The 27,833-nt window shown below is 40.4% G+C and overlaps 1 protein-coding gene across 4 annotated transcripts in view; it reads right to left on the bottom strand.

Moving 5' to 3' along the window:
* Positions 1-26,502, bottom strand: part of TLE1 (TLE family member 1, transcriptional corepressor) — a 75,981-nt gene extending 49,479 nt beyond the window's left edge. For 2 of the 4 annotated variants that reach the window (XM_066181774.1, XM_066181776.1), the window contains exons 1-6: positions 25,165-26,502; positions 24,503-24,603; positions 22,847-22,910; positions 22,708-22,752; positions 3,275-3,337; positions 2,290-2,394 (exon numbers count right to left, since the gene is read on the bottom strand). In XM_066181774.1, the coding sequence (XP_066037871.1) occupies positions 2,290-2,394; positions 3,275-3,337; positions 22,708-22,752; positions 22,847-22,910; positions 24,503-24,603; positions 25,165-25,188 (402 nt within the window). In that variant the 5' untranslated portion in view covers positions 25,189-26,502. The remainder of the gene's footprint in view (positions 1-2,289; positions 2,395-3,274; positions 3,338-22,707; positions 22,753-22,846; positions 22,911-24,502; positions 24,604-25,164) is intronic. The other 2 variants (XM_066181775.1, XM_066181777.1) reach the window with 1 other exon arrangement.
* Between the last annotated feature and the right edge of the window lie 1,331 nt (positions 26,503-27,833).

Here is a 27,833-nt window from a genome sequence, read left to right as displayed (position 1 = left end):
TACTATATCTTTTCTTATCTTAAAAGACATTGCACTTTAGCAGCATGGCCCTTCCATAGTTTTTTATACTAAGTCGGGCCCCTGAACAATACTGACAGCTGCTATCAAACTGTGCCTGTGCTCACCCTCAGTGCAGCTGCCGCTTGTAGGAACAGACAAGTTTCTGACGTGTCCTCCCCTCTGGGGAAAGGGCTTGACACCCTGAGTGCCCAGTGAGGGGGAGCAAAGGTCCACTGAATTGTCAGCCTGAGTTTATGCTATTGAGATTTTCCAGGACATACACCATCCCTTTCAAACAAAACCAAGCATATGTCAGAGCATGAAACTTACTGTGCGGCACAAGGTAACTATTGATTAATAGGCCTGTAAAAGATCACTGGGACATACATCTAATTTTGGCATTATGTAAATGTATGCATCTACGTGGTCAAACAAATTTTGTGCCCAGCATGTTAATTTTCTCATTCACAGTTTTGGATTTGTATGGAACATTCAGAAGTCTTTCATGGGACACATGAAAGTATTTCTTCAGGTAAATCTTAGGTAATTATAAAACAAGAACAGTAGAGCCTACTATTCATGCTTCCAAAGAGCTTCCCTCCCTGCTCCCCCCAAAATCCTTAAGTTCTTAACTGCAAGTGGTACTTGCAGATACTCTAGTTTTTAAGACTGTACTGTCCGGACTTTAAAAAGAAGCAGATGATATGCCTGAGATAGCAAAATTTGGTTTGTCTAAGTAGCACTATTTTTAGGCAAGTAAGAATCTTCTAAAATATGTTTTAACACATTTCCTTTTATTGCATAAACTCTTCGTTAAAACTAGTTCATAATGAAGGGTTTTTTCATACCATTTTTATCCTTAAGATGCAATTTGTTTTAAAAAATGCAAGTACAGTTCTCTAATCTTTGCTAATCAAATACCACAAATGTACATGTGGTGTATTTCAAAGATCAAATCAGGTATTTATAAACTAATTCATTACACAAGCAAAGCATAGAGGAGACTCTGACAAATACAGATGTAATTGTGTGGGTTTCTAAGATGTGATTAGCAAATCAACTAAGTAACAATCAAAATTTGATTCGAAGGAAAAACAGCATAGATTTGAAGGGGGGTATGTTTATGCAAAGCTAATCTGTCAAGTGTAATAAAGCAGCTTGAATAAAATTTAAGCTGAAAATCCACTGAAGTTCCCCATTTCAGGGAGGAAAAGCTATTAAAAGGAAATGAAGGTCACCCTCCCAGTTTATTTCACCTAATTGACTGCCAATAGCTTACCACAGGCAAACCAACTGCAGATTTGCAATTGAGAAACTGATGAAAGGAGCATTTTCAAGCTGAGGCTCATTCTTTTAATCCTCCCTCACTCCTAATTTTTTTTTTTTCCATCTCCAGTTGGGATGTAATTTTAAGCACAGATGGATTAACTGGTTTCATTGTCTGTAGACGTCATTGGACTATGGCACTGTTAATCCGTACAGCAGCATGTCTAATTATCATTACAAAGTGTCTGAGGGAACTATAAAGACCAGCAGGGCATCTTCTCACAAGCAATTAACATAAATTGATAAATGAGTAATTTGAATCCGCTCAAGGCGCTCACATATGAATAAAATCAGAAAGGACAGGTTCTTGTTTCGGCAACTTCTTTCACTTAGTCAGAAGGGCAGAAACCATGAGAAATATTCCAGACTTAGTGGCAGGGGAAATGAACGCATACAGTGGAAGGAATGTATGGTTCAAAAAGTTCATTAATACAAAGCAAATGACTTGTGATTGACAACCAGTCACAAGCAAGTAGTATTAACTTTTTTAGCATATTTAAAAGCACATCCTTGGTGAAAGGCTATTAGAACACTGTGTCAGACAATTAATACTACTTCAAAAGCAAGTGAAGTTTCTATTCAGTAGCTTGCTAATTTAAAATTCATGAAAGATTCACAAGAAAGGGAAAGAAAGAAGAATGAATAGCTGTATAAGCTCCAAGAACTCAAGTGTCACAAAAAGCATCAGGAAAAAGTAACTAGCTCAACTGACATACAATACCCATAAATAAATAAGCAACTCTCCTAAAACTCTATTTCTTGGAGAAAAAGTTTTGTTACATGCAGCACTACTGGACAAAATTATGCTCTGACAAAGTGAACTATTACCTTTGTCTGCTAAAATCTGTGTGAACCAAAAACACTTCAGCAACACTGGGCATAAAAACAGTGTTAGATATCAAAACATTACATTTATTTAAAAAAATAGCAAAGCAGAAAGATATGAAAGCAAGTTATACACACTGTAGGAGGTAGACCTGGAAGGCCACGTACCCCGATGATGGCATTCAATTCAGCCATGGTCACTTGTTTGGCACGTTCTACAGCTTGGGCCACTTGTTGCTGATGCTGTTGAAAGAAGACGGGGTAAAAGGAGGAATCTTTGTTAACGTAGTAGCACACCATATCAAACCAGGATCATAAATACTTGAATAACCAGTTTGACTGCAGAAGCCCACACTACCCATTACAAGACATCTCATGCAGATAAAAGGTAACAATGCCCTATTTTTCAGCTGTTCAAAAGGAAAGAAGAGACCTGAAGGCAGCCAGCTTATCTCTTACCCTACATCCCTTCATTATTGGTATTCTGGCAAATGAATTATCATTTTTAATTGAGCTGACAGGATAATAATGTCAACTTCACATTAGTTTCAATTTTAACATTTATAGACTCTATGCCCACATAGCAAATCCAAACAGGGAAAAGTGACCACTGAAATCAAGAATTAAAAATACTCCTTGTATAAATTTAGTGTTTGAAAATACCAAGTTTCAAAACATAACACCAGCTGCCCACAACATGCTTAACTCAGTTATTCTGACCAAATGTAGGTTTACAAACCTAAATAGTGTTTTGTATATGAGCTAAAAACTTCACCTTTGATATAAATTATGTAGAGAATATAAGCATGCTTATTTCACTAGATGCACATTTTACAACGGAATATCTAATAAACAATCACCATGATTAGAAATGAAAGCATTTTCTTGTATCACTATTATTTTACAGACTCCCACTCGCCTCAGGCAAAGAATGAGGCTGAGCCATTGTCACTAGTTTGAACTCAGATTTGTTAGATCAATTAGCAGGGGGTTTGCACACTTCAGCTACAACAGATGTTCCTTACACTTGTGCATTGTGACAAAATTAACATCTTAAAACTAGCTAATTTGCAAACAGAAAAACAACATAAGTGCACTTTAACAGCTGAACAGTTTTACTTACTTCCTGAGACAAAAATGGGATGACTTGTGCACAAATTGTATTCAATCTCTTCGCGATTTCTGTCTACAGAGGAAAAGTATTTTGATGAAAAACTCCATTTTAGGGGGTTTGACATACATTAACTAATATACAGGATCGTATTATGTTCAGACAGTGAAGCAAGTAACAAAAATTTACCCATTTTTCATACTACTACAACTAAAAATACTTAATATATTAAGCCCAGACAAAGAAAGAGATTTTGTTAGCTATTCTAGGACATCTGCCATGTCTAAAGTACCTAATCTGTATACACATTTAGACACAAATCTGGTCCTTGTATATAGTTTATTAATAAGCAGATCTCTTTTGAAATCCATTTACTTCAAGATGAAGCCTTTTAAAAGGTAGATTTATTATTACTCAAATTATCAAGCAGCATAACATGAAGGCAACAGGCACAGAAGAAAAATGCTTCTTTCATGATCAATTTTATCTGCCTATTAGAAGGTAAAACGACAAATGTACCATCGGGAATACAAACGAAATACTAAAACAGAAGTGAGGAAGAACGGAGACAAAAAAGTACAGACTTCTAAAACTCATATTGAAAGATAATTAAATTAATGCAAATGTGGAAAAAAAATCAGATCAGAAAACGTGATAGTCTATAACAGCGAATTTGTGAAACCATGAGCAGCAGGAGAACAAGGTAGAACAATTAGGAACCAGTAAAGAACAGAACAATCCTTCACTGAGATCAACAGAGAATACAGAAAGACAAAGAGTCTGAGTCCCGCTTTCCAACAGTTTTATTTATCTTGTACTTCTGTATCTCCCATTTTGGGATGTCAACTTAAACACTGGATTCCTGGTGCAGTAAAGGGATCTTTTTCTCTCATTACTCAGTGCTACCTGTGTTTACACCCTTTCAGACCTATTAATCTGCCCATAATTCAGAACCACTATTATAATTAACCCTCAAGGTCCCTATACAATTTCCTCAGTCTTCCTTAAAAACAGCTATTTCAATCACTGTAGCACAACTGCACAAAACCAAAATCAGCAACCAGACAAGAACACAGCTTATGTAAAAGACACTACACAGTTCCTGTCAATCTCTGTCGTACAATCAACCCATAAAGATATTTCTTGGTTAGTTGGGGTTTTTTATGTTTCAAGACACAAGAAACAAGTGGTCACTACTGTGAATCATTAAGGTCTTCTATGAAATGACACACATTAAAGCTGAGCAAAGATAAACTCACTTAAATCAGACTAAAACTGCTAACTCTCTGCCAAACCTTTTCCTGAATCTTCCCATAATTTTGAGGTTTTTTAAGAAGACACTGTGATATGGTGATCTTTATACATCAGTCACGTAACAACTGGGATAGAAAACCCACCCTCTAGTTTTACATCTCAGGAGACAGGTGATTTGGGATCTAAGTATAATTAGCAAGTTTTAACACCTCCTTCCCAACCTCTGACAGACACAGGGAAAATTCATGGTGACATCTAGACCTGTGAAACACTTTTTCTCTCTTGACAAGAAGCACTCCACCTGACCAAAGCCTGATATTTGACACACCCACTCTATAAAGTTTTGCAGAAGCTTCCAAGGAAGTTCTGGGATGGTTTCTTCCTAGAATTAAAAGGTTCCCCTTAACTAAGGGCAATGAAGTGACAGTTGCTTTACAGGAAATCTTTACTCCTTGCAATAAGGTGGTAAACTATTCAACTGAAACAGCTGTAATTTCATGGAGTACCACAGTGGTCTTTTCCATTCTGTCTGTGCCACAACCATAAAACATCTATAATTCCATGTTTAGTACTGGTAATACATGCATAAAAGCAAAGTCAGCAATTACAAGTTACCAGCTTAACTACCGCTGGCTGTCACACTTAACTGTTACCAAATCTGTTGGCATTTCTCTGTTAAAGGGAAAAAAAAAAAACCAAACACATGTACTAATGGGCATTTTTCCACATAACTAGTTATGTCTCTCCAGAAAGCAGGGTACATCATGGAAAGAGTACATGTACTCTGTTGCACAGCAATCTGTTTGGCTGATGTTTAGCTAAGATGTTCAAGATTCAAGGCCTTATTTGCCTAGACCAATGGGATAAACTTTGTTTTCAGGCAACTATGAATCATAGCTGGTGACAAGAGGGGATAGAGAAAGAATAAAATAAGGAACTCACTCAGTGTCTACTGAAAAGTTCTTTGGCCTGTATGGTGTACACAAAAGTCTCCCTATTCTGAGGTAAACATTCTTATCATTGCTATAAGGAAACAAAATCCAATCCTATTTTTAGTAGAGTCTGTGAAACATGCAAGTTGTCCATATTATCAGATTTTTCTGTCCCAAATATCTGAGCTACACTGTAATAATATAGCATCCATGACATCAAGCTGAAAGATAAAAGAATGCAGTCTCATGTGCATCAGGTTATAACTGCCTTCCAATGAAAGTGGATTGTTTGCTAGATGTTTTCTTTAATTTATTTTCTAAAAATTATTCTTTTTCTAAAATAATCAACTTTTCCCCTTTCCTCACCAATCTTCTGTTAAAATTATTGTCTCAGTACTATCACACCTGATTTAGTGTCAGAACAGAAAAAAAAAAGTGTATCCTTCTTAGTCAGTCTTTACCAAAGCTAGGCATCATTGATGACCATATATGAACAGCAACCTTCATTCAACAGTGCTAGATAAACATAAATGTACCTGCCATGAAATAAGTTTATTTTGAGATTTCTTGGTGTTATTACAAGTGCCAGTTAAGAGATATCTACACTGAAAACTGAAATGCCTATTCTATTAATCACAAAAAATCTGCTTGCATTTAATAGGTAGTTTGTCTAAGAGTTTTCACACACGTGTTTAAAATATTTAAAATTATTTATCTACTATGCAATTTCATGCACCTCCTGTTTGCTGCCCTCTAATATTAAGTAAAAAATATTTTCATTCACAAACAATGTTAAAAATATTTTTGTTGTCTAGCAAGTCGTGAAAGTTAGGTTTTAAGGCACAATTCATGTAATTTTGCTGATCAAGAGTTGCAAGTGGTTGTTTTCACAATTAAGAAAAAGAGACATTTGTTGCTTCAAATGTAAATGCAACAGTCCAATAGACAATGTATGTTTGCTTTTTAAGGTGAATTACCCTTAAATATGCATGCACATGTACCTGCAAGTGTATACACAGTCATTCTGGAAAGTAAAACCCCTTTCTGAAAGAGTCACAGACAGTTTTGTTAATCAAGACTAGACATCAGTAACTGGTATCATTAGAGTAAGCCCCCAGACCTGGGGCTCATGAATTTGAAAGTCTTAAAATAAAGGTAGGTATCTCCTGTTTCTAGAGGCCTTAGAATATAACATAACTATTACCTGACTGCTAATCTTGAGACATATACAGAGGTCCTAAGGATGAACAAACAAAGGAAACTTTGCAGAAAGCTGCTCAAACATAGAGAAACACGACTAATTGCCCAGGACCTGTGGCTCCTTGGTAAAGCAGGCTACAGAAGCCCGCATCTCTCATGAAGGTCCTCTGAGCTCTACGGCAGCTCTTAGCAAAGCATCTGAAGTGCCCTTAATTGTTCGTGTTCTTAATGCAGAGCCTCTTGAATACATTCATTTTTAATAGAGAACTTGACTGTGAGGCCCATCAAAGAATAACAAAACTACACCATTCACTGGTTCATGCTGCTGTAATGATTGTCTTTTGATTTATTTGCAAATGACTAGCTTGTCAGACCCCTCACTGAAGTGCCACCCTCCCTTCTGAAGTATCATTAAAAATTAACATGAAGGAATTCAGCTGCATTTGGTAAAACTGAGCTGATGGATTTTTTTCTCCTGTGTAATTTTTTTGCCTCTGTTCCATTTAGTTAAGGACTTAAATGTTTTGACCTAACCATTACCAAACTCAAGTGTTTGTACTTAAGTTTGTCTTGCTCACTTGTTAAAGTGAATTCTTAACATAATGACAAAGAATAAAGCAGCCAGACTACTTACTAAATATAATACTCATTTAAATAAGGCATTTTACTACAGACTTAAACTTGTCTGTATAATGATTTTTTTCCCTTCTGCATTGTAAGAAAAGTACTGACCTGTTTTCTAATAGTCTATTCCAGATAATTTTGCATTTTGATAGCCTGTACTTTCCAAAGCTCCACATAAGGTATCATACCTAAATCACCACAATTCCCTTAAAACTACAGATTTTTTAAATGAAATTAAAAGGAAATATAATACAAGTATCCAAATCCTATTTCATAGCATAACAAATATTCATGTGTATTTCAGTTCTAATGTAAGAAGCCCCAGCTTGTGGGAACCAGCAGTTTAACTTCTGAGTGAAGAACAGACTTCCTCTGAAGAGAACTAGTTAACCCCCTTTCAGCTTCAGAGGTTTCAACAGGAGCAATTTTGGGTTTGCACCAAACAGTGTCTACCAATACATATCCCAGTAGTAACTTCAGCTATACCATCCATGCTGATTTAGGACAAAAATTAAATCTTACAACACATTAGTTTTAGCAGTCACTTGTGCTGCAACAGCTGCTCCATTATTATTGCTGAGACTCATCAAAAACTGTCCAGACTTTATTTTACAAAGCAATGGTTAGCTAAAAATGTCCATTTTATGTCAGAAGGTTGTTACTCTTTCCTGCACTGAACTTCCAGTATCACAGAGTTAGATCAGCACTGAAAGCACTCTATCACCAGTTCTGAAGGATGGCTTTATATATTCTTATTTATTAAATTTTTATTTATGCTATCATTTTGATCCAATTTTGAAAATAAAATTTATAATAAATTCAGAAAAACGCAGCTTAGGAACAATATGATTAAAAGTATGCAAAAACCTGCAAAGTTTTGATAATACCAAAGAAGTATGTCCTAATTCATGCCCTTCAAGCAAAAGAATGAGAGAATCAACCTTTACTGCAGAGAAAGGAATATACTGTTAAAACACATTCACAAAAGATTTAGAAGGTAATTCTTAAGCACTCTGCCTCTCCTTACACTTTCAAGACTTAGAAAGCCAAGTACAACACTGAACCCCTCATGAAAGGACAAAATGGACTTCCTGCCACTTACAACATGAAACACAGTAATCCACTGGGGAGGATAGGTCAATGCTGCACTTTTGGTCATTACTGAATCATTAGAGATTATCTATGGTGGGGATGAGAAGAAAATCTAAGCCTATGAGAATACTGCAAATGGCTTGACCTCAGCCCAGTTTTCATCTCCATCTGTCTATAAGGCACGTGAATAAAAGCCCTCTTTATGGGACAGGCTTGACCATTCTTTTTTAATATGTACTGCAATCCAGAACTCATACAAATACCCAAAGACTTGTGAAATACCATAAGACACTGTATATGTTAGTCTTGTATTACAGTTTAATATCTATTTAGTGTTTTAATTTTTCCAACAGTATCATTGAAACAATCAGTGCACTTAAATGACATAGCTTTTATTCTTTTTGTGATCAAGATCTTCAAAAACAACAGAAACTACACATATTCAGAGAGTAATTACAGAAGAAGACATGTTTCACTGTGCTTAGCCTTCTGCATGCTTTGTTAGTACTTGCTATAGCAAAACTCTAGCACCACCAAATCTCTGTTGCTAAGAATTCAGGGGATGAGGGGATGTTGGAGTTTTAATTAAATCTCAAAACTTAAACACTCAAAAGCTTCAAATGACTAAGGCTAGCATTCTGTGAACTTTGCTATTCATGAGTTATTGAATCCAGGTTGAGCACAGAGATATGCATATATTATGAATGCCCTTTTATTTAAAATTAATGTGCTACATTCCAGTTTGGCAATGGCCGCAGAAGATAAAAAAATAAAGGCAACATGCCATTTAAAAGTTTAGGCCCCCATAGTATATCAATGTCAAACAACAGCATGTCAAGCTAAGATTAAATTCAGGTAAGTGCCACTGCCAAATTTTCTTGTTCCCAGACGTGCTTTAAGATTATTTTATTGCTTAAAATTTAATTTGTTCCAACTTGCGTTTCCATGACAACGTTGGCTAACCCTGCAAATCATTTGGGTAATTGGATATCTTATCTTTCTATTGCTCTCAAATCCAATGATTCTGGAAGAACTGCAGCAGCCAACCAAATTTACAGGCCTCCTGAGTAATAGACTTGCACAAGTAGCCACATCCATCTCCCCTCTACTGCCACATTAACCAACCTGTGACAAACTGCGGAAGCCGGCCTTCCAACTGTATTTTAAATTATAAACACTGTCATCACTAATACTCTCACCAATAGGAAGGAATGGGAAGGTTTATTCTCAACAGACACTTGATATTCAATCTGACAAGAAGAAGTGGGTAGCATTCATTACAGCAATAGAAATAATCTCTGTACTTTGGGCATAAACTTCAGTTTAGCATGACATATAATACACAAATACAGTTTTCCTTCTGCCCCACATTTTAATTGTGAGATCAGTCACCCACAAGATGATATTAAAATCCCAGATGACTGGGATGAAAAATCTTTAGCAATGAAAAAACCAAAACACCACCATATTGGAAGTGGGAGTGGGGAAAGGAGGAAGTAGCAGAAATATTAAAATAATAAAAAATTCAAAGTTATAAAGCCACAGAATGCTACATAGTTTCCAAAGTGAAATTAGAGGACTTTAATTCAGTACTTAAATTACTTTTATCTGGATTCTCTTAGATGTTTGTTTAAATTACAGAAAGGTCACATCATTTTCAACATAAGCTACATATGATGCACAAGACAACAGCTACACTTGCCAAATATCTATTACAGATTTGGATCCTATTCAATTGTAAAGTGACTGGATATATTTCAGATGTGTAATTTCAATGCTTTATAGTAATAGAGAGCCTCTGTGTAACTGTCAATGAACCACTGTACACAACTGCCCATCCCATTTACAGCTGTAAATCCTGTTGAAACAAAGCCAACTGGCAACAAAGAATCTCTTGTCAAGATGTCAAAGTGCTCCTTTTGAATATCTTCACTATGTCAAGACTCTTCTTAAACTTGGCTAAAGAGGGCAGTTACCACATTTCTCCTTTAATCAAACTTCAGCCCATGTTGCTTAAGCACTCACAACTACAGAAGGTGTGTTTATCTAAATTTTAGTTCCATTGTTTAGTTTCCAAGCCTAAGCTAACCTTAAATACATACAGAAGTATTTAAATCTCTTAAGTGAGCACACAGCTTTGTTTTACTTTCAAGCTGTTTTCCAGGACACAGAGTTCCCACTTTTATTTAGATTCCAAGAGATGCTGAGCGAATCAAAGGCTGACTCCAATCCAGAAGAGGTCTTTGCCACCTTTGCCTCCAGGGACACAATTTCTTTGAACCATACTGCAGACATCTAGAGACCTGCCAAACATCTCAACAACTAGTCAGGCAGAAAACATTACTATAATACAAAGTGGGAAAGGGCCAGCTTAGTAGACCACTACATCAGGGAGCTAAACAAACTCACAGGAGGCATCCAGTAGGACAACCCGAAGTATCAGGAGAACAAAGATGGGAGCAGAGGTTTTTGGGAGAAACATAAGCTATCAATGAGTTCCCCTCTTCTCATCCGACCACACTTTTAACAAGTTGTTATGGTACACTGTAAGCAGCATGGTCTCCAAAAGTATCCAGTATCTGCAGTATTATCTTTAAGGTCACTAAGAACTTGATTCACTCTAGACAACTGAGCAACAGCACCACACAGAAACGAGGAGACAAAGAGAACAGAAAGATAAAAGAGCATAAAAAGTATATCTGTAACTGCTACACACCTACCAGGAAAAAGCACCAATGGCTGTTCATTCAGTTTAGGATGTTATTTTAAATTTACTTCCTATTCTGCCCTCACTCCCATTAGCCATGTTGGAATTACTGCAAATATCTTTTCAATACTTGTCACACTGAGCCACTTGATTGGGATGGCAGTAGAAAGGCAAATCTCTTACAAAGCTTGGGAAGTACCTGGAATAACAGTTTCTAAAAAATTACAGCAGAAAGTTCCACAAACCAAGCACATACATTTACACTACGCAAGTCAATAACAAAGCTCCCAGTCAGGGTTCTGTCCTTATCAACATTCAAGTAACATTGTAACAGCAGTAGGACTAGAATTTATTTACTAGAACAATAAGCATGCCATCCAACAAAAGAGAAATATTAAGACAAGGGTCTGAATTATTGGAGGGGAACTAATCACTATGCTACAATCAGACCTTAGAAGTAACTACCAAATTAAGCACGCCAACTAAGTCACATGTACTACTCTACTTTAAATGTAGTTTCACCATTTAAAAATAGTTAGTATATTCACAGCTCAGTTTCAAAAATCTATCAAGTCAGAAAAACGATTTAAACATTCATATCAATGCCTCAGGTGCCATCAGGTGACTCACTAATGAATAACAAGTTAAGAGGGACTGACAACTCCTTTGATAGTAACTAGCGGAACTACCCCTCACAGGATTTGCAAAGAAGGTGAACATAATGGATATTTTCACTGTGTGGGGGAAAAGGTTCGCAAACCTTTCAGCAAAACTCTGGGAACGCGACAGTTAATTCTTTACAATTTTATTATTTTTTTAAATATATTCTGTTGCTTACAAAAAAGAAACAATAGCAAAAAGACCATCTAAATTGCATTCTAGATGTGCACAAGAGTGCATTGAAACAGTCCAAATACAAACAAATTTGATTAAGACTGAAATCACTGCAATTTATAATGACTGGGAAACGAAGGAAATGAAAACCAGGTAAAACTTCAGAAAAGCACATCCCAACTGGTAAGGTCAGCTTCATAGGACCTGCTACTGACGAGGGAGATCAAATGGCATTATGGAGAGACGACATTTTCTTTTTGAAATGACATTAAGGACATGGATGACAGTTAATAGATCTACACATGGAGGTGGAACAGAGAGAGAAAAACGAAAAGGATGGAATTGTGCCAAGAGACTAAATCCCAGATTCTTCACTGACTTCACACAAAGAGGAAAGCATACATGAAGTGAAAGTTAAATCCAGCGAGGCAGCATAAACATATACAGCACAAGAGCATATATGCCAGTAGTAAGAAATAACTAAAGTAAAGCTTCTGCTTACAGATTGGAATAGCCAGGTTTGATCCTCTCATTTAGAAAAGAGAAGATAGGGTCAAAGGACATCAAGAAGGCCAGAAAGCCCATGCTTTGTTGCATGCATCTCAACTATATTAGAATCATTACAAATTATTTATTATAAATTACTAGTTATGTAAGGTCAACACTGCAGCTTAAACTGATGCCTTAGGATTTCAGTTTTTATATTTTCCAAATCCTTTACTGCTTTAGTGTATAACTCTAAACTCCATACAGAGTGTTAGCTCCCGTCTTTATATTTTGGTCAGACAAAACAATTCCTCTAGGCCTGAAACTCAAGGACACCCTACTGCCTCAGGCGCTGAAAAGTATAAACAAAAGTGAGCTGGGGGGCATGGGGAGCAAACTGGAGGCATATGACTTCATTACCTGAAGCTGTAACTGGACAATTAACCCCTGATATGTAAATGGACCAAACTTACATCTCTCTGAAAAACTCACAACCATAGTCCATCTTGGGTGTAGCCCCTCTCAGAGACTTCTGACTGCCAAAGGTGTCCACATATTGAAGGCCTTTAATAAATATCCACTTTTATTCTCTTAATCTTGTCTACCCCTATTCCAGGTAGCCACTCCAAGACATTAGAAAAAGCAAAGAAATGTGAGGGAGGGTTCCAAGTAAAATATATTCATATTGACTAGATCTGATGAAATACAAAAAACACATTCATGAACACTGAGCAGCTAGTGGACACCTTGCAGAACCTCAAAAGTCAAATGGACAGGAAACTGTGAGCGGACAGTGCCTAACAAAACAGCAAATGAAAGAACTCCATCTTAATTACTCAACTTTAGGCATTAAGAAGCCTCTTATCCACAAAAATTGAAGTGAAACAGATAAAAAAACCACAGCTCAGAAATATTTTTCAGCAGAAAACATCAGAATTATGCAAAGTCCAAAAAGGTGAAGTAATTACAGATAAGAGAGGCAGATGATGTTAACATCTTTGCTAAGAATCTGACAGTCATAGCATTATTAGGAACAACAGGAGCAGCACAGCAAAAACTTCATGGGAACAGGACAAAAGTGCTTTATTATTAAAACCATGTATGGATAAAATCAGTTGGGTTTTTCTTGAAACTAAGAAGTTCTGCATTCATGATAGGTCCAGTATTTTTAACTATTTCCCATTAACAAGCATAAAGATCTCTTCATTTACTCTAATCCTCAATTTGCAAAGAGTTTCAAGCTGAGAAAGACAGAATATGCTGGAGAATAGCTTCAGAACTCACTTTACAGTGAATGGAAAAAAGGACTGAAAAGTAAAAAGGACAGGGATAAAGGCCCATAGCATGCCTAGACAGGAACATAAAGGAAAAGGAAATAATGGGCCTTAGGAATGAATCCCTCAGTTACAGAGGATCAGAAGTTGAACATAAGTCAATAGCCAGCTGCTGCAGAAAAGGCTGCCACCACAGTAAGCCATATTCTAAGCAAACCTTCTACGCTACTCAGCACGGCATTTCCTCCCCTGGAGTACTGTACTTCAGCTGGGCATCACCATTCAGAGAATGAGCACTCTACTTTAGAGGTATGCAGCATGGTTCTGGAAGGCAGGGGAATGATTCGCTCTGTTTATTCAGGGTGAAGAAAATGCATAGTAAAGAGCTGAAGTTACAACAGAATAAACTGAAATTGTAACTGAAGAAGCACTTCAACAGCAAGGACATAAAAGCAATCTGCTACCTGAAGAGCTTGAGGGTTGCCACTACTGTCGAAGTCTTTGCTAACAGACATAACAAGCATCCTATCAGCAATGACAGCTGATCCTGCTAGCAGGACACAGGGAGGTACTAGGTCCCTGCTAGTGACATGGTATTAGAGTTCATATTTCAGTTTGAAGGAACAACCTGAACCAACCTAAAACTCCTGTTGAAAATTTTGCATTTGTTTAACTGACAATTTATAGTCACCATTTGAGGCCACAGACAGCTAGCCAAGTTGACTGTCTGAAATGTAATGGCTGGAAATCTTATAACCAGTTACAATAGAAATTCAGAATGACTTCACACCCTTATACCTTAAAGACATATGTTTTACCTTTTTTTTTAATGAAACAAAAACCTTTTTGTAAATAGAAACTTTTGTTGGAGCAAAAGTACAAAAGAATGATCTTCCTGGAAGTCATTTTTCCCAAGAAAGTGTAGAGTTTTCATGCCTCCTCCCCATCTTAAATCAAATTTCTATACTTAAAAGTTGAGATCATCATGCCTTGAAGCAGGGAGCATGGCATTTCAAGGGCATTTAGAACACCTAAAAAACAAATCCATAAATAGGCAGATTTTCACAGTTCATAAAACCCACCCAGTTTCAGATGCCCTTTCTTTTTCTTGAGCTAACAAAAGCAGGTTCTCATAGATTTAGTATCTTATCAAGATGCAGCTCAGCAAGCATACCCATTCCTGCTCCCATTCTCCAAAATGAAAGCTATCTTTTGTTTTTGCTTGCTAATCCATAGAAGCCTTTAAAATGGCACAAATAGAGATGGCAGCATCTTGTTCTCTAAATCAATTTTATCCTCAGCCATCAACTAGATGTTCCAGCACACAGAAAGATCAGTCCTTCCCTTCTAATTCAAAAATCCATAAGACCATTGCCCTTGCAAACTGCTAAACAAGCAGTATTGGCAATGCACTTGTGTTCTGTAATATATTTACTGCAAATCCCAGCGGCTTGCCTCCTAATGCAGTTTTCTATTGTGTCTGTTCTTGTCAATACAGTGACTGGTCACCTTAAAAGTAAGCTGCTTTGACCAACTGTTTACACAAACATCAAAAAGCTTCAAGACAAAGAAATAAAGACCAAACAGAAAAAAGAGAACATCCATGTTGCTGGGGAAGGGGGACAAAAAAAAAAAAAATCCAAAAACCCAAACAAATGAAGTAGTCTTAAACCAAAACATAAATTAGCCCAAGTTTCCTGTTTTGTTTTCACCTAGCCAAAAAGGCTAGTTAGCTCTTCAGATCATGTAAGAAGTACAAAGTACTTCCAGACAGGCAGCCCTGACACAAAGCTTACCTAACACCTCTCAAAGAACTTTAATCTGTAATTTAATCATCAGTGCTAATTTGTTCACAAAGAGCAAATGTTCTGAAGAACATAAAAAAAAGATGGGAGCAACTTAGCCAATCCCCAATTAGCAACTACACTCATCTAATACACTCTGCAATTTCTCATTAGACACAGAATATTATCATTATAAAAAAGTTCAGGGACACTCACCAAAAATCATTTCATCCAGTTTGATGAAATCATTTCCTGAACTGACTTCATCAAACTAGAAAGTGTATCTTCTAAGTAGGCTTGCTAACAGCTGAAATAAGACTCAACACTCAAAACAAAAGAAACCCGAACAGCCCACCTTGATGCTGTCAAGATTCATACAAACCTATGGAAACAGTATTACAATCTCTAACTTGAAAATAGAATCACAATACTTTCAAGCGAAATTGGAATCAAAAAAGGCTTATAGCGTTATTTCACAGGGCTGTAATATTTCAAGTTTTTGGTTTTTTTGGAGGTTTTCGTTTGTTTGTGTAGGTAGCACTAGGGTTTCTTTCTTAAAAGAGACAATCTCAGGAAATAATTTTTAAGTCTAACCTCATTTAACTAGAGTTCAGTTAAGATTAAATACAATTTCAGCAAGCTCTAATCCACTTTTCAGCCACCTCCAGCACTATGCCAGAAACAGTTCACTGGTGGAGTTTCACAGGGGTCTCCACTGCAATCTGTTTTACTAATATGATCAGCAGCACAGCCTGGAAAAGACAGCAAGCGGCAAATAAGAGAACTAGCTCCATAAAAGAATTAGAAAAAAAGTAAATACAAAGGCTGCAAGGAAATAGAAATACATTTTGTCCATAAGACAGTAAAAGCAACAGCTAAAGAATTGCAAAGAGACATTACAGGAGTAAATGGGCAATGAAACAACTGTACATAAACAAAATTTACCCACACTAGGAGCAGACATCCCTAGCCACATAAAATGATGGTTCCTGAACTTACAATTACCATTAATGAGCAAGAACTCAAATGTGAAAGGTGTTTCCAGCAGTTCAGCATTTCATGGCAGTCAAAAGGAAAAGCTTGGAAAAGTTACTGAAGAAGAAATAAAAATTAAGAAAACAAACAAAAAACATCCAGAAAACAAAAAAAGGTGGTTCACCAGCATCCTGTGAACTGCATATAGTTCTAGTCTCCTTATCCCAAAAGTCTAAGTTGAAAATTAAAAAAGATTGACTGAAAAGCAAGGAAAGTGATCGAAGAAGGTTACACAACTGTTTGAACTGGGACTGCCCAACCTGAAAAGGAGCCAACACAAGATGGGCTGCAAGAGCTATAACATTTTTGACTCCATTGAAAACGCAGCTAGATATCAATAGCTTCTGTCCTGAGAAGCAGTGGCCATCAAATAAAGACTGTGGAAACCAGGTCCAAAGCAAAAAAAGGTGGGAGGTTGACCTAAATCAGGAACAACTTTCTCCTCACAACAGCACAGCAATGGTGGAAACACACTAGAAAGCAGCATTGCAGGGGAGGGCTCTAGAGAACAAGCTGAATATGCATCGGCCCCACACTCACGTGCTGATGAAGGCTACACCGCATGCAAGGACACAGAAGAATGACTGTAACCAGCTGGCTGTTTGATATTATTTCCCCTTCTGTTCCCCTTGTCTGGCAAGAAGGAAGATGTTGTTAAACTGGAGCAAGTCTCTAAGTGTCACCAGCAACATGATCAGGCAATCAGAGCACACATATCAGGGGAAAAACAGCTTGATCAGCTTCAAGAAGGGGATTAATGTGAGACGAGACCTCATTTCTGACAAAGAAGTGATTATGGAGAGGTCTATGTCAGCTCCTTCTTGGAGGTGCACAATAGAAGAACAAAAGGCACACAATGGTTACCAGTGCGGAAAGGCAAACTCCCAGTTGGTGAAGGATAAAATTCTTCACAATAAGGGCAGGTCAAACACTGGAAAGTGTTGCCCCAACATGTTGTGCAATATTACCTCCAGAAAACTGTTTTAAGTAGAAACTTGATACTTAGAAGAACATAGGTTGGAAATTCAGCTTGACTATGGAACCAGCTTGTAAGAACTTTAAAAGCCATAGCCTCCAAGTAATCATAAGGACAAATCTATTAAACTAGCTGTTTTGACAGTTAAATGCCGATAAAATTATGAATTCTCCCTGCCTTTGCTTTTATCCATTCTGAGAGGAATTATGTTAGCAACTATTGTTCAAAAACTTACACTTAAGAATCCAACTGACAAGTGTGATGCAGAAAGCGACAACAGTAGCGTTATACATAATTGTCATTAGATATCCCTAAATCTTAGCCCAAGCAGAAAAGTAATTTCATTAGTTCCATTCAAAGCTGTTATTATTTTTTAAGTAGGTACTGTTCAGTCTTCTCGTAAGTGCCAGTTCATGCCAAATTGATTTTAAAGGCTTTTACTGTATGCCAGTGGTGATCTATCAAGCCTAAAGGATCCTAATTTTCCATTTCGCACAGGAGACACTGCAATTTTAGCCCTTTGCAGCAAAAACTTCAGTAGAGAGGGACAAAAGGCAATTCAAAAGCTCAGTCTGATTTAGTCTAATGACCAGCAGAAGGATGAAAACCATTAAGCTTTCCCTATAGAATATGTTGTGACGAAAGGATATTGCACATTCACAAAGCATCTCCCCTCTTACTCTTCTCCCTACCCCAAAAGTTACCAGGACGGGTTTTTTTTTCCCTCCCTTCAACTGAACAGGTTCACAAAGTACATCAACAGATGTGGCAATGCAAGCTCCAGCAATACAAGGGAAGTTTAACAATATAGCTGGTAGGAATACTGTTCCTCACTTTGGCTCTGTGAGGAACCTGAAATCTGGCAGACTAAATCTAAAATGAGAGACGATCAGGCACCGTACGTACAGTGTTTACACTGTGACACACTTTTGAATTAAGTTATATGGGGAGCTGACAAAATAGACGGTCTCTGACCACATGGTTATATGAAAGCCACATGGAGATGTACTTCACAATGCCCTGAATCTGTCAGATAACTCCTTCACAATAATGTTGGCCTCGAGCTTGAAACATGGTTCAAAAGTCGGTAATTACCCTAGTCTTTTCCCCTCTTTCAAACTGGCAACTCTATTTGTGGTTGAAATGGCTAGGCTGCTGACACAATTGTACTCATTTAGAAACCAAGTATTTGTAGAATAAGTACACTTTTTTCCCAGAAAAATACTGTAACAATCAAAAATCATACCATTTTCTCTTTTAAAGAAAAAACAATTTTTGCATGTCTTTTGTGGCTGTGCCAGCTGTGAAATGCTCTTGAAATATTCATTGCACACCACCAAAACCTTAAGGAGTTTTTCATTCCAATAATTAAAATGTAGGAAAAAAAGAAGAAAATTAATTTATCTTTAAATCCCTTTCAACAGCAAAGCCATCCTACTCAAGAGCTGCAGAGAGCTAACTAAGCTCCTTAATTCCCTCCTGTTTAACCCTCTCCTGAAGATTGATGTTCTAATGAGATATCATTAGAAGACTTTGTCCTTTGCCACAGAGCATTAGAAATGATTCCACAGAACAGTCCAGGATAAAACAGACATGTAACTCCTGTACAACTGGTTAACATAATGCAGCTTTGGAGTTTGTATACTTTTCCACAACAGGAAATCTACTGAATGACAGGTCTGCCTCCAGGCAGGTCACAGAGATCAAAAACACCCATGCAAAAGAGAAGGAAACCTTGTCATAACTGTTGGGATAGCAGAAACCCAGACACTGTAGTAGTATATAAATCTAGCACTTGGTTCAGCACTGATGCATTTTTTTTTCCGATAGCTGCCTGCCAACGAACAAAAGATAATCTTGCACCTCACCAATCTAGACATTAAATGCACAGGAAACCTTATTTTCTGACTTATGAAGATGACAAGCAGAGCTGGCAAAAATAAAGACACAGTGCCCTAGGAGCCAAAGGCAGCAATTCTAAGTACAACAGGATTTTTAACAGCCAACCAACTCTTCATCTTGGCACTAGCAGTTGATTCATCTGCCTTGCCAGCCACAGATGTCACACTGGGGAAAATCTCACTTGGACAGTATAACGCAGAAAAGAAACTGAAGACCACACAATGTTCTTATTCATTCTCTTTTGACACATATGAAAACAACATCTAAATCAACCCACATCTACCTAAACAAATCCTCAGGTGGTTGTTTCTGTTTCAGGAATACAAAACTTGGTCAGTAACTATTCACCTTAAAATAGTTTCTAAGAATATGGTATAAGTGTTTACATAAAACATGCTCTAAAAAAAATATTTGGAATTCTCAACTTAGAGAAGTTTAAAAACGCCAAAAAAAAAGAAAAAAAAAAGGAAACAAACAAAACCAAATCTGAACCGGACAAAAATGTGTCAAAAAGATTATTTCCTGATCACTATTCAGCCAGCAGGTTGAAACACAGCAGCACCTTGATTTAAGCACACATGATGCAGTTCAACACTGCAAAGAGCCAAAGCTAGATTTGGGAAGGGAAGCCTTACCATGGCCCTTTCTGGACTCAAATGCAACATAATCAAGCGAAAAGCTCTACCAGTACAGCTGTTTGTGTATGCAAAGTTCACTTCATTTAAGTCTGTTTATAATAACATTCAAGTCTTGATTAACTTTATTTTAGTTAAATTATAACAGATTACTAAATTACATGAAGACAGAACTGCTGACACAAATCCATCCGTACAAGAACTCAAATTCATTTACATTCGGGCTAACTGCAAGTACTTAATTTTATCTAAGTGACTGTACCTTAACAGTGATGTACACATCACACTCCATAAGTAAGCTCTGCTGCAGTGTCATTCTGTTTTTCTAACAGCAGCCCAAGCAGTCTGAAGAGTTTCACACAGAGCAAGTACAGGATCCAAATAGAAGGAAGACCTTAAAAATGTTAAAGCTTGTTCACTGGAAAGTTTCCCCATCACTGCGTTTTCCAGTTACAAAGATGTTGTCAGAAATGACAATTTTTCGTGTCCCCTGATGATGCCTTGCTAGCATTTGGTTATAAGCCATAAAGCAGGAATAATTTCAGCCTGTCAGGAGTCTAGCTAATGCCCAGTTTCCCCCTAGAGAGAATTCCTGTCAAACGTAATGAGAGCTCCAAAGGCCCTTTCTACAACATAATGAGCACTTAGGCCATGCTGGTGATCAGCCAGCAAAAAGCATCAATTTGAGCCTGGCTACACCCTTGGGGGTAGACGTCACCAGTTAATAAGAATTATGATTACTATCTGTCAAAAGCCTCCTCCTAACTTATTGTTAGCAGTAGAAATTCAGAACAATGTTATTATTAGGCTTTTTTTTTTTTTCTTCCTGTAATCTAAGGCCACCTACATACTGAACGGCAATACCATTTGGCACCCTCACTGCAGGCATCTGAATCAATAGCCTTGAACATGAAGGTGCTACTTTTACCAGAAATTAGAATTACTTAATATCTAAAAGCATAGTATCTGAGACTCACATACAGAGAAAGGTATTTATACCTTCAAAAGCCTATTCTTTTCTTAACAGCACACAGAGAGAGCAAGTGTGCACTACCCTCCCCAACTACAACTAACGCAGATATAATGCTTGGTCATAAATCTTAAAAGCTTCTGAAGTATCACTGCCTACTGGGTACATAATTCTAATTGCCATACATACAGAACACTAAACCTTTTAGACATATGTTAAGGTCAAAGTGGAAACCTTAGTTCTCACCCACTTAAATCCTGTGGGTTTAATTGACTTTAGATAAAGTTAATTCCTGGTACACTAACTGAAATCATACATTCTCTTTAAAGACCTCCTGAAAATATCATCTACTTTGCAGCAAATGAGCTTCCTATACAGATACTGGCTTAATCACAGGTTACAGTATGCCAAGAAGTAGTTGAAGAGAAAAAACACAAGAAAAAAAATCTCAAAATCATAAAGCTATGAAAAGTCACCTCACAGAAAAACTTCTAAAACACAAGCCACAAGAAAATTAGTTAAGCTACAGTACAGAACCAAGTCAAATAGTAAGCTTGCTGTTCCATCTGGTTATTTGGTGCATTATTTTAAAAATAATTTTTAAAAAAAGGTGGTCATAATACAACTGCTTTTAATGGCATTTTGAATTGAAACAAGCATTCCTCCAAAGCTCTAAAGAATACCTACCCATTTTGCAGATAGAAAGCCATCACAGAATTACAAAGCCACCTTACCAACTATGATATTTTTGGGGGAAAACAAAAACAACAAAAAAATTCAAAGGGTTCAGAGTTACAAAAGCAAAATTCAACTCCGTAATTCACTCGCTTAATGAATGTCTTTGAATATACTGAAGATCTGAAGCCTGAACTAATCAATTTCTTCACTGTGCCCTAGCCGGTCAGCCATGCTCTTCAATTTAATGAAACAAGAGTTTTAGATGAAATAGCACATACACATCAAGAAAGAATTGTATTGTTGCACTTTGAAATGTGTCCAACTGTGCAACTTCATCTAATGATAATTTTTTTAAGAGGCCATCGATTTCTGAAAGACTTATTGTACTAGCATCTTGATGAAAAAGTGAATGTCAGCATATCTACAGAATACTTACACCCTGCCATTAATGCTTTATTTGGCAGACAATGACTACTCAATTGAGGGTCCTCTGGGCTGTGCAATCATTTATCTTTTCTTCTCTCATGAGGTCCTTAGTGTCTTGTTCCAGTTCAATACTCTTTTTATTCACCATTATACTGGCCATAAGTGTGAATTTTATGGGAACTTGCAAACTCATAGTCATAACTAGAGCTTTCCAAATCACTAATCTCCTCATACCTTTATAAAGCAGGGATTTGAGTAACTATGACTACACATGCTACACAGACATAGGATCAGTTCTACATGTCAGAGCCCCTATCAGTAACAAAACAAACAAAAAAACCCAATGCAAAAACACCCAAACTTGTAAAGTACTGAACTGCATTTTTAAAACCACAGATAACAAGACCTTTCCTATTTATGCCACAGTCTTTCAGGACCAATACCAAAAAAAGCATTGCTGTTTAACCTAATCTACACCTCATCTGACAGGAGGTAGGCAAAGGTCTTCTAATCAGGCTACAAATCAGGGTATTGATTCAGACACGATACAGTCATCCGAGTATAAACAGCACAGTTACATTTAAATGCACCAGACAGACCGCAGATTTTTGTGGCTTAGAAAACAAAATGTCTTACCTGTTTGTGCATTTCAATGTTTAATCCATACGACATTTCATAGTACTGCAAAAAAATGAGCATACATTATTTTCTTATGCTGACTTACACCGTATTAGGAGATATTTATTGAAATAAAGATAAAAACAAATATACTTACCATCACATAATGCCTCTGCATTTCTGTCTTTTCACTTGCCAGTTTCTCACATTCCAATTTAAGGCTGCAAAACAGATCACGTTTTAATGTAACATATCATTTTTTTGACATCTACCCTCCCTATTTGTATTTTGACAGAAGCTGCCAATTAAAAAAAAAAAAAACCTCAAAAACTAACTTGCAACACAGAAAGACTTATTTCATACCTGAAATAAAAAGGCCAAAGAAGAAATTTACAGAACATTTCACGGGTGCTCTATGAGGCCTGAACTGTCTACAGAACCTAAACATATCAACTCTTCATACTTTGACAAAGAACGGCTATTAAGTGCTACAACTTACAAGTTAGAATAGGATCTGAATTTTCCTGAAGTACTTCTCAGGAGCAAAAAAGAAAAAATAGAGGCATTTCTTCCTATACAGCATTTAGTAAATGACAGCCAAGTAGTATCACTGACTTTTACAGTTAAAACTTGAGTATAATTCTTACCTTAAATATATTCAAACAAATGTTACCTTGCCCAGTGCTTGAAAACTGGTAATTCTGACAAACACTTACTAGCAAACTTCCATTTTTGTTTTCATAAACAAAAATAAACTGCATTTGGCACTTGCACAAACTTGCATCACAATGATATAATTCTGACTACTTTTAGGAAGAGCTTCAATGTCTCCTTGGTTTTCTATCAAACCGATTTTTTTAACGATACTTGTGAGCATCCTCTGGAACAGTTAAGAGTGCAAACGGTATTTTTCACTTACAACTACAAAACCGGATGTTTACATTGTATTTATTAAGCAATAAATAGCTTAAGCAAGTGAATGATTTTTTGTAAAACTACTAAATTATAGGTAAAGGAAGAGGAAGCATAACTAAACCCAAGCGATTTCTGACTGGGAAACCTGTAAAGCTTTTACTTCCCTCCAAATATTCCAGGTGTACATAAGTACAAAATCAAGGAAGATTAATGCTCCTTAACACCAGATGTCCAGGGTCAGAAAGAACCTGTACCCTAAATCTCTGAAGGAACCTCAAGAGCAAGCACACATCCGCAAAGAACGTCTGAGGGGCAGAGTGGCAACGAGGAGCACGTCCCACAATTTCACTGGATTCTGCTAAACTTTGTGTTGCTACTCTAAGCACTTGTGTGTTTTAACCGTGCTCCCTGGCTCTTAATCACAGGACGCTAGAGTTTTATTAACTTTTGCATTAACACCACACAGAAATGAGCAAACATGAGAAGTAGCCTCCTTAACGCACTGTGCCACAGAACTGGCGCAGGTCTTCTCTTGATATACTGAAACGACCCCTCCACATACGGGTTCCCCAGACACACGGTGTTTTTTCAAACGCACAGAGGTGCTGAACGCTCCAGTTTCGATAGTTCAGCTTTCGCAGCTGCCCGGGGAGTACGGGCCCGCGCAGGGCAGGGCAGAGCTGTCTCCCTGTACGCGCCCAGTCCCCCCGGAAGCCCGTACCCGACCGCGGACCGGGGCTGCCCGCGCTGCCGCCGCCGGCCCGTCGGGGTCCGTCGGCGGGGCTCTGCCGCGACGGCACACGCCACCGCCTGGACGCGCCCGTTCGGTGCAGCCCCCCGTGCCCGACCGGGGACCGGGCGCTAGTCCTCGGTCCCGGGGCGACCCGCCGGCCCTCACCTGTGGTACTGCGCCTGGAGGAACTGGAACTCTTCTTTGATGCGGTCCAGCGACTCCGGGATGGTGAATTTGAAAGGCTGGCCCGCAGCCTGGTGCGGAGTCTGGCGCGGTGGCGGCACGGGAGAGAGATGCACATTTAGACACTGCGCGGCCGCCCCGCGGGGAAAAGGAGACGGCGCTGCCCATCGCGGCCGGGCCAGAGGGATGAAGAGAGCGGCCCCGCCCCGGGTCGCTGAGCACTTGTTACCCACCTTTCCGTCCCTCATCTGCGGCGGGGCCCAGGTTGACCGCGCTACGGCTCCGACCCACCCGCTCCTGCCGCCGCCGTCTACACGAAAGCGGGGCGTGCCGGCTCCTCCCCGCCGACCCCCGTCGCGGAGGCACAGCCTGCTCCATTCCGGGAGCTGTGTTAGGCGGATGCTGCCTGGCCCGGCGGCGACGCCTCGCCGTCCTTCCCAAGGCAAGTAAGTTGCCCACGCGACAAAAAGTACAGGAGGCCGCTCCGGCCGGCAGGATCAGCCGCTCCACCGCGGAGGGAATGAACTTGAGGGTGCCTTCCTCTCCCTCCCCCCAGCTCCAGCCGACCAAGCGAGCCGGAGGTGCGCTCCGGCTCGCCCAGCCCTCGCCCCGCACCCCGAATCCGCGGTTCAAGCCGTACTTACGGGGTGCCGGCTCTGGGGGAACATGGCTCCAGGCGCGGCGTGTCTCTCTCGCAGCGCAGTTCTCGCAGCGAGACTCTCCGCCCTGCCCCGGCTTCACACCCGGTGCGCCAAGGGGACAGGAGCGGCGACACCCGCCAGCCGCCTTCCCTCCGCCGCCGCGGGCAGCAGCGGGGCGAGGCGCGACTCAGTGACCCCGCCGTGGGGACATCCCCCAACCGCGGCGTCCTTTGTTGCTGTCGTTCCAAGGAGGGCTGAAGGTGGCCGGGAAAGGCGGACGGGCCGCTCTTGGGACGATCACCAGCGCTCCTTCGCCGGCGCTTCGACCGGCGTGCGGCGCCCGCAACGCCCGGGCGCGGCGGGACGGGATCGGACGGGGCGCGTGGGGGAGGCAACAGCCGCCCCTGAGCGGGAGCGAATAATCCCCTTCACGGACTCGCAAGTGATCGATGCGATTGTAAGGCCGGAAACCCCGAGCGGAGGTGAATCCTCTCCACTTCTGCGCCTTGTCGAAAGGGGAAAATCCAGCCTGAGCGAGCAGGTCGTAGTGTCCGCGGTGGGACCGTCGCAAGCCGACGGGATGAAAGAAAGTCTCCAGGGAGGGACGCGTTGCTCACAGGCGTCGGCGCAGGGGTCAAACCACCAGCAAGACACAGAGCGATGAACAAGGGAGGAGAGCAAGAGAAGGAGGAAGGAGGCGGGCGGGGGCTCTTGCACAGCCGTCCCCGATCGGAGCAGCTCCAATAGCATATGCACGAAACGCTGGAGGGCAGAGGGAAAGGGTACCACAAACGCAGCACAGACTCTTCCGTTAGTTGCAGAGAAGTCCCTAGGACAAAAAGAAAGTAAACCCCTCAAGCTGTTCGCTGGCCTTAGCGTCCAAGCAGCCAGCCCCCTTGGGGAAGGCTTAAAAAAAATAAAAATGAAAGCGTCCGTTTTAAGTTTAAATCAGACGGGAAGCTCCTTCGTGCAGCGGCACCACTACAGCCTCCAACAGGCGGGCGCGTATCTGGGAGCTGCGCGTGTCACCAGAGCCCCCCGAGCGCGATACATCGCGGCGACATCAGCAACTGCATCATCCTTATCCTCGCTCTGCTCCGCGGTGGCCCGCCGCTCCTCGCCGACCCGGAATAAAGTTCTCCCCAGCTGAAAAATCCGAACCCGAGCGGACGGGAACTCTGCTGGCTTCCTTTGCCTCGTCCCCTCCGCGTTCGCCAAGGGCAGGGGGAAGCCGAGGCGGCGCTCGGTGGGACTTGAGGGCGGCCGTGGCCGAGCTGGACACACCGAGCTCGCCCGCACCGCTTACATTAGCACGCGGTTTCACACTCCGCCGGCTAACCAGCCGTGCGGCCCCGCCTACGCCGCCGCGAGGGGGGGCGGCGGCCCAATTGCCGGCTCCACAGCCAACGTGGGCCCGTGACGCGCCGCACCCCAGCGGGCCAATGGCGAGAGCCGCAGTCGCGCCGCCTCTCGACTTTCGCTGGGAAGGGTTTTTGTGGAGGAGCGGCGAGAGCGCTCGGAGCTGGCCAATGGGAGGGCGCGGGGCGCGCGGCGCCGCGGGGGGGCGGGGAAGGTCGACGAGAAGGAGAGCGGGGAGACCGAGCTGTCCATCAAAGTAACGTGGGGCTGCTGAGCCGGTGGGCGGGCTGCGACAGTGGACGCGCGGCGCCTGCGCGCGCCCCGCCTCCGCCGGAACCGCGGATGCGGGGTGGGTTCGGTCGTCCCGTGTGGGTTGCTCTCCGCGCCGCGCCCTGGCACTGTCCGCACCGCGGTCCGCTCTGCCCCGCACCGCCCAGCCCCGCACCGCCCGGCGACGCGCGGTAGCACCGCGCCGGGCAGGTCGGGCGCACGGCCTCGCCTCTTTGGCCAAACGACAGCGGCGGGGCCGTGGCACCTGCTGACACTGCGCCACAGAAAACGTCGAGAGGAAGGATAAGCCCTCCCGCGGCTTATCCTTGCGGGGCTCAGGGCAGGCCGGCTGCTGTGTCGTTTGGAATGACCCTCTGATCAGACGGAAGTTGTCCTTTGGGGAAAACTGTAGAGGAAAGCTGTCAAAACTTTGGTCTATAGGCCCACTTGAGATAGATGAGGGTCAAACAAACTCCACTGACTATGTGTTCTTGCTGAGGAGATGACAAATGGTGACATAGCTTGCAGTGGGAAGTAAACCTCAAAGCATATTCTTTATTAGCAAGCACCTTATTCAAAGCAGAATTCCACAATGAACTGTGAAATACCTTTGGGCTTAAAACCGTGCCTTTAAACACAGTTTTGCTGTTGGTGTTCAGTTGTGTGCTACGTAAAAAGAGGTCTTAGAATGTTGAATCGCATTATTTAAACATGGTAAGGGTAATGTTGTAGTCTGCATTTTCTTAAAATTCTAACTTAAAATTCCACTAACCTTTACTAGATTGCTTCTTAGAATTGTGTTGTGCTTTATCTTGTATCCTAAAGAAAGCAGTCTGTGTTAAAAATTTTGTAGGAAATTCAATGGTTTGCAATATCAAGGTAAAGCTTTACTCTGACAGTGATAATTTTCCATTTTTATTCTCAGAATATTCTGTATTCCCAGTTTTACTTAATAAAGATCCGACACAAAAGGGAGTGAAACTGTCTCAGTCTTCTGCAGTGAAAAGTTTGGACTTCATGACTATGGAGTTTTGTCAGTGAGC

This window comes from Chamaea fasciata, unplaced genomic scaffold (genome assembly GCF_029207755.1).
Source record: "Chamaea fasciata isolate MVZ Bird 193981 ecotype frontalis unplaced genomic scaffold, bChaFas1.0.hap1 SCAF_4, whole genome shotgun sequence".
NCBI classification, from domain to species: domain Eukaryota; kingdom Metazoa; phylum Chordata; class Aves; order Passeriformes; family Sylviidae; genus Chamaea; species Chamaea fasciata.
Note: the sequence above shows the minus strand (reverse complement) of the source record. Positions and strands in the feature narration are given on the sequence as shown.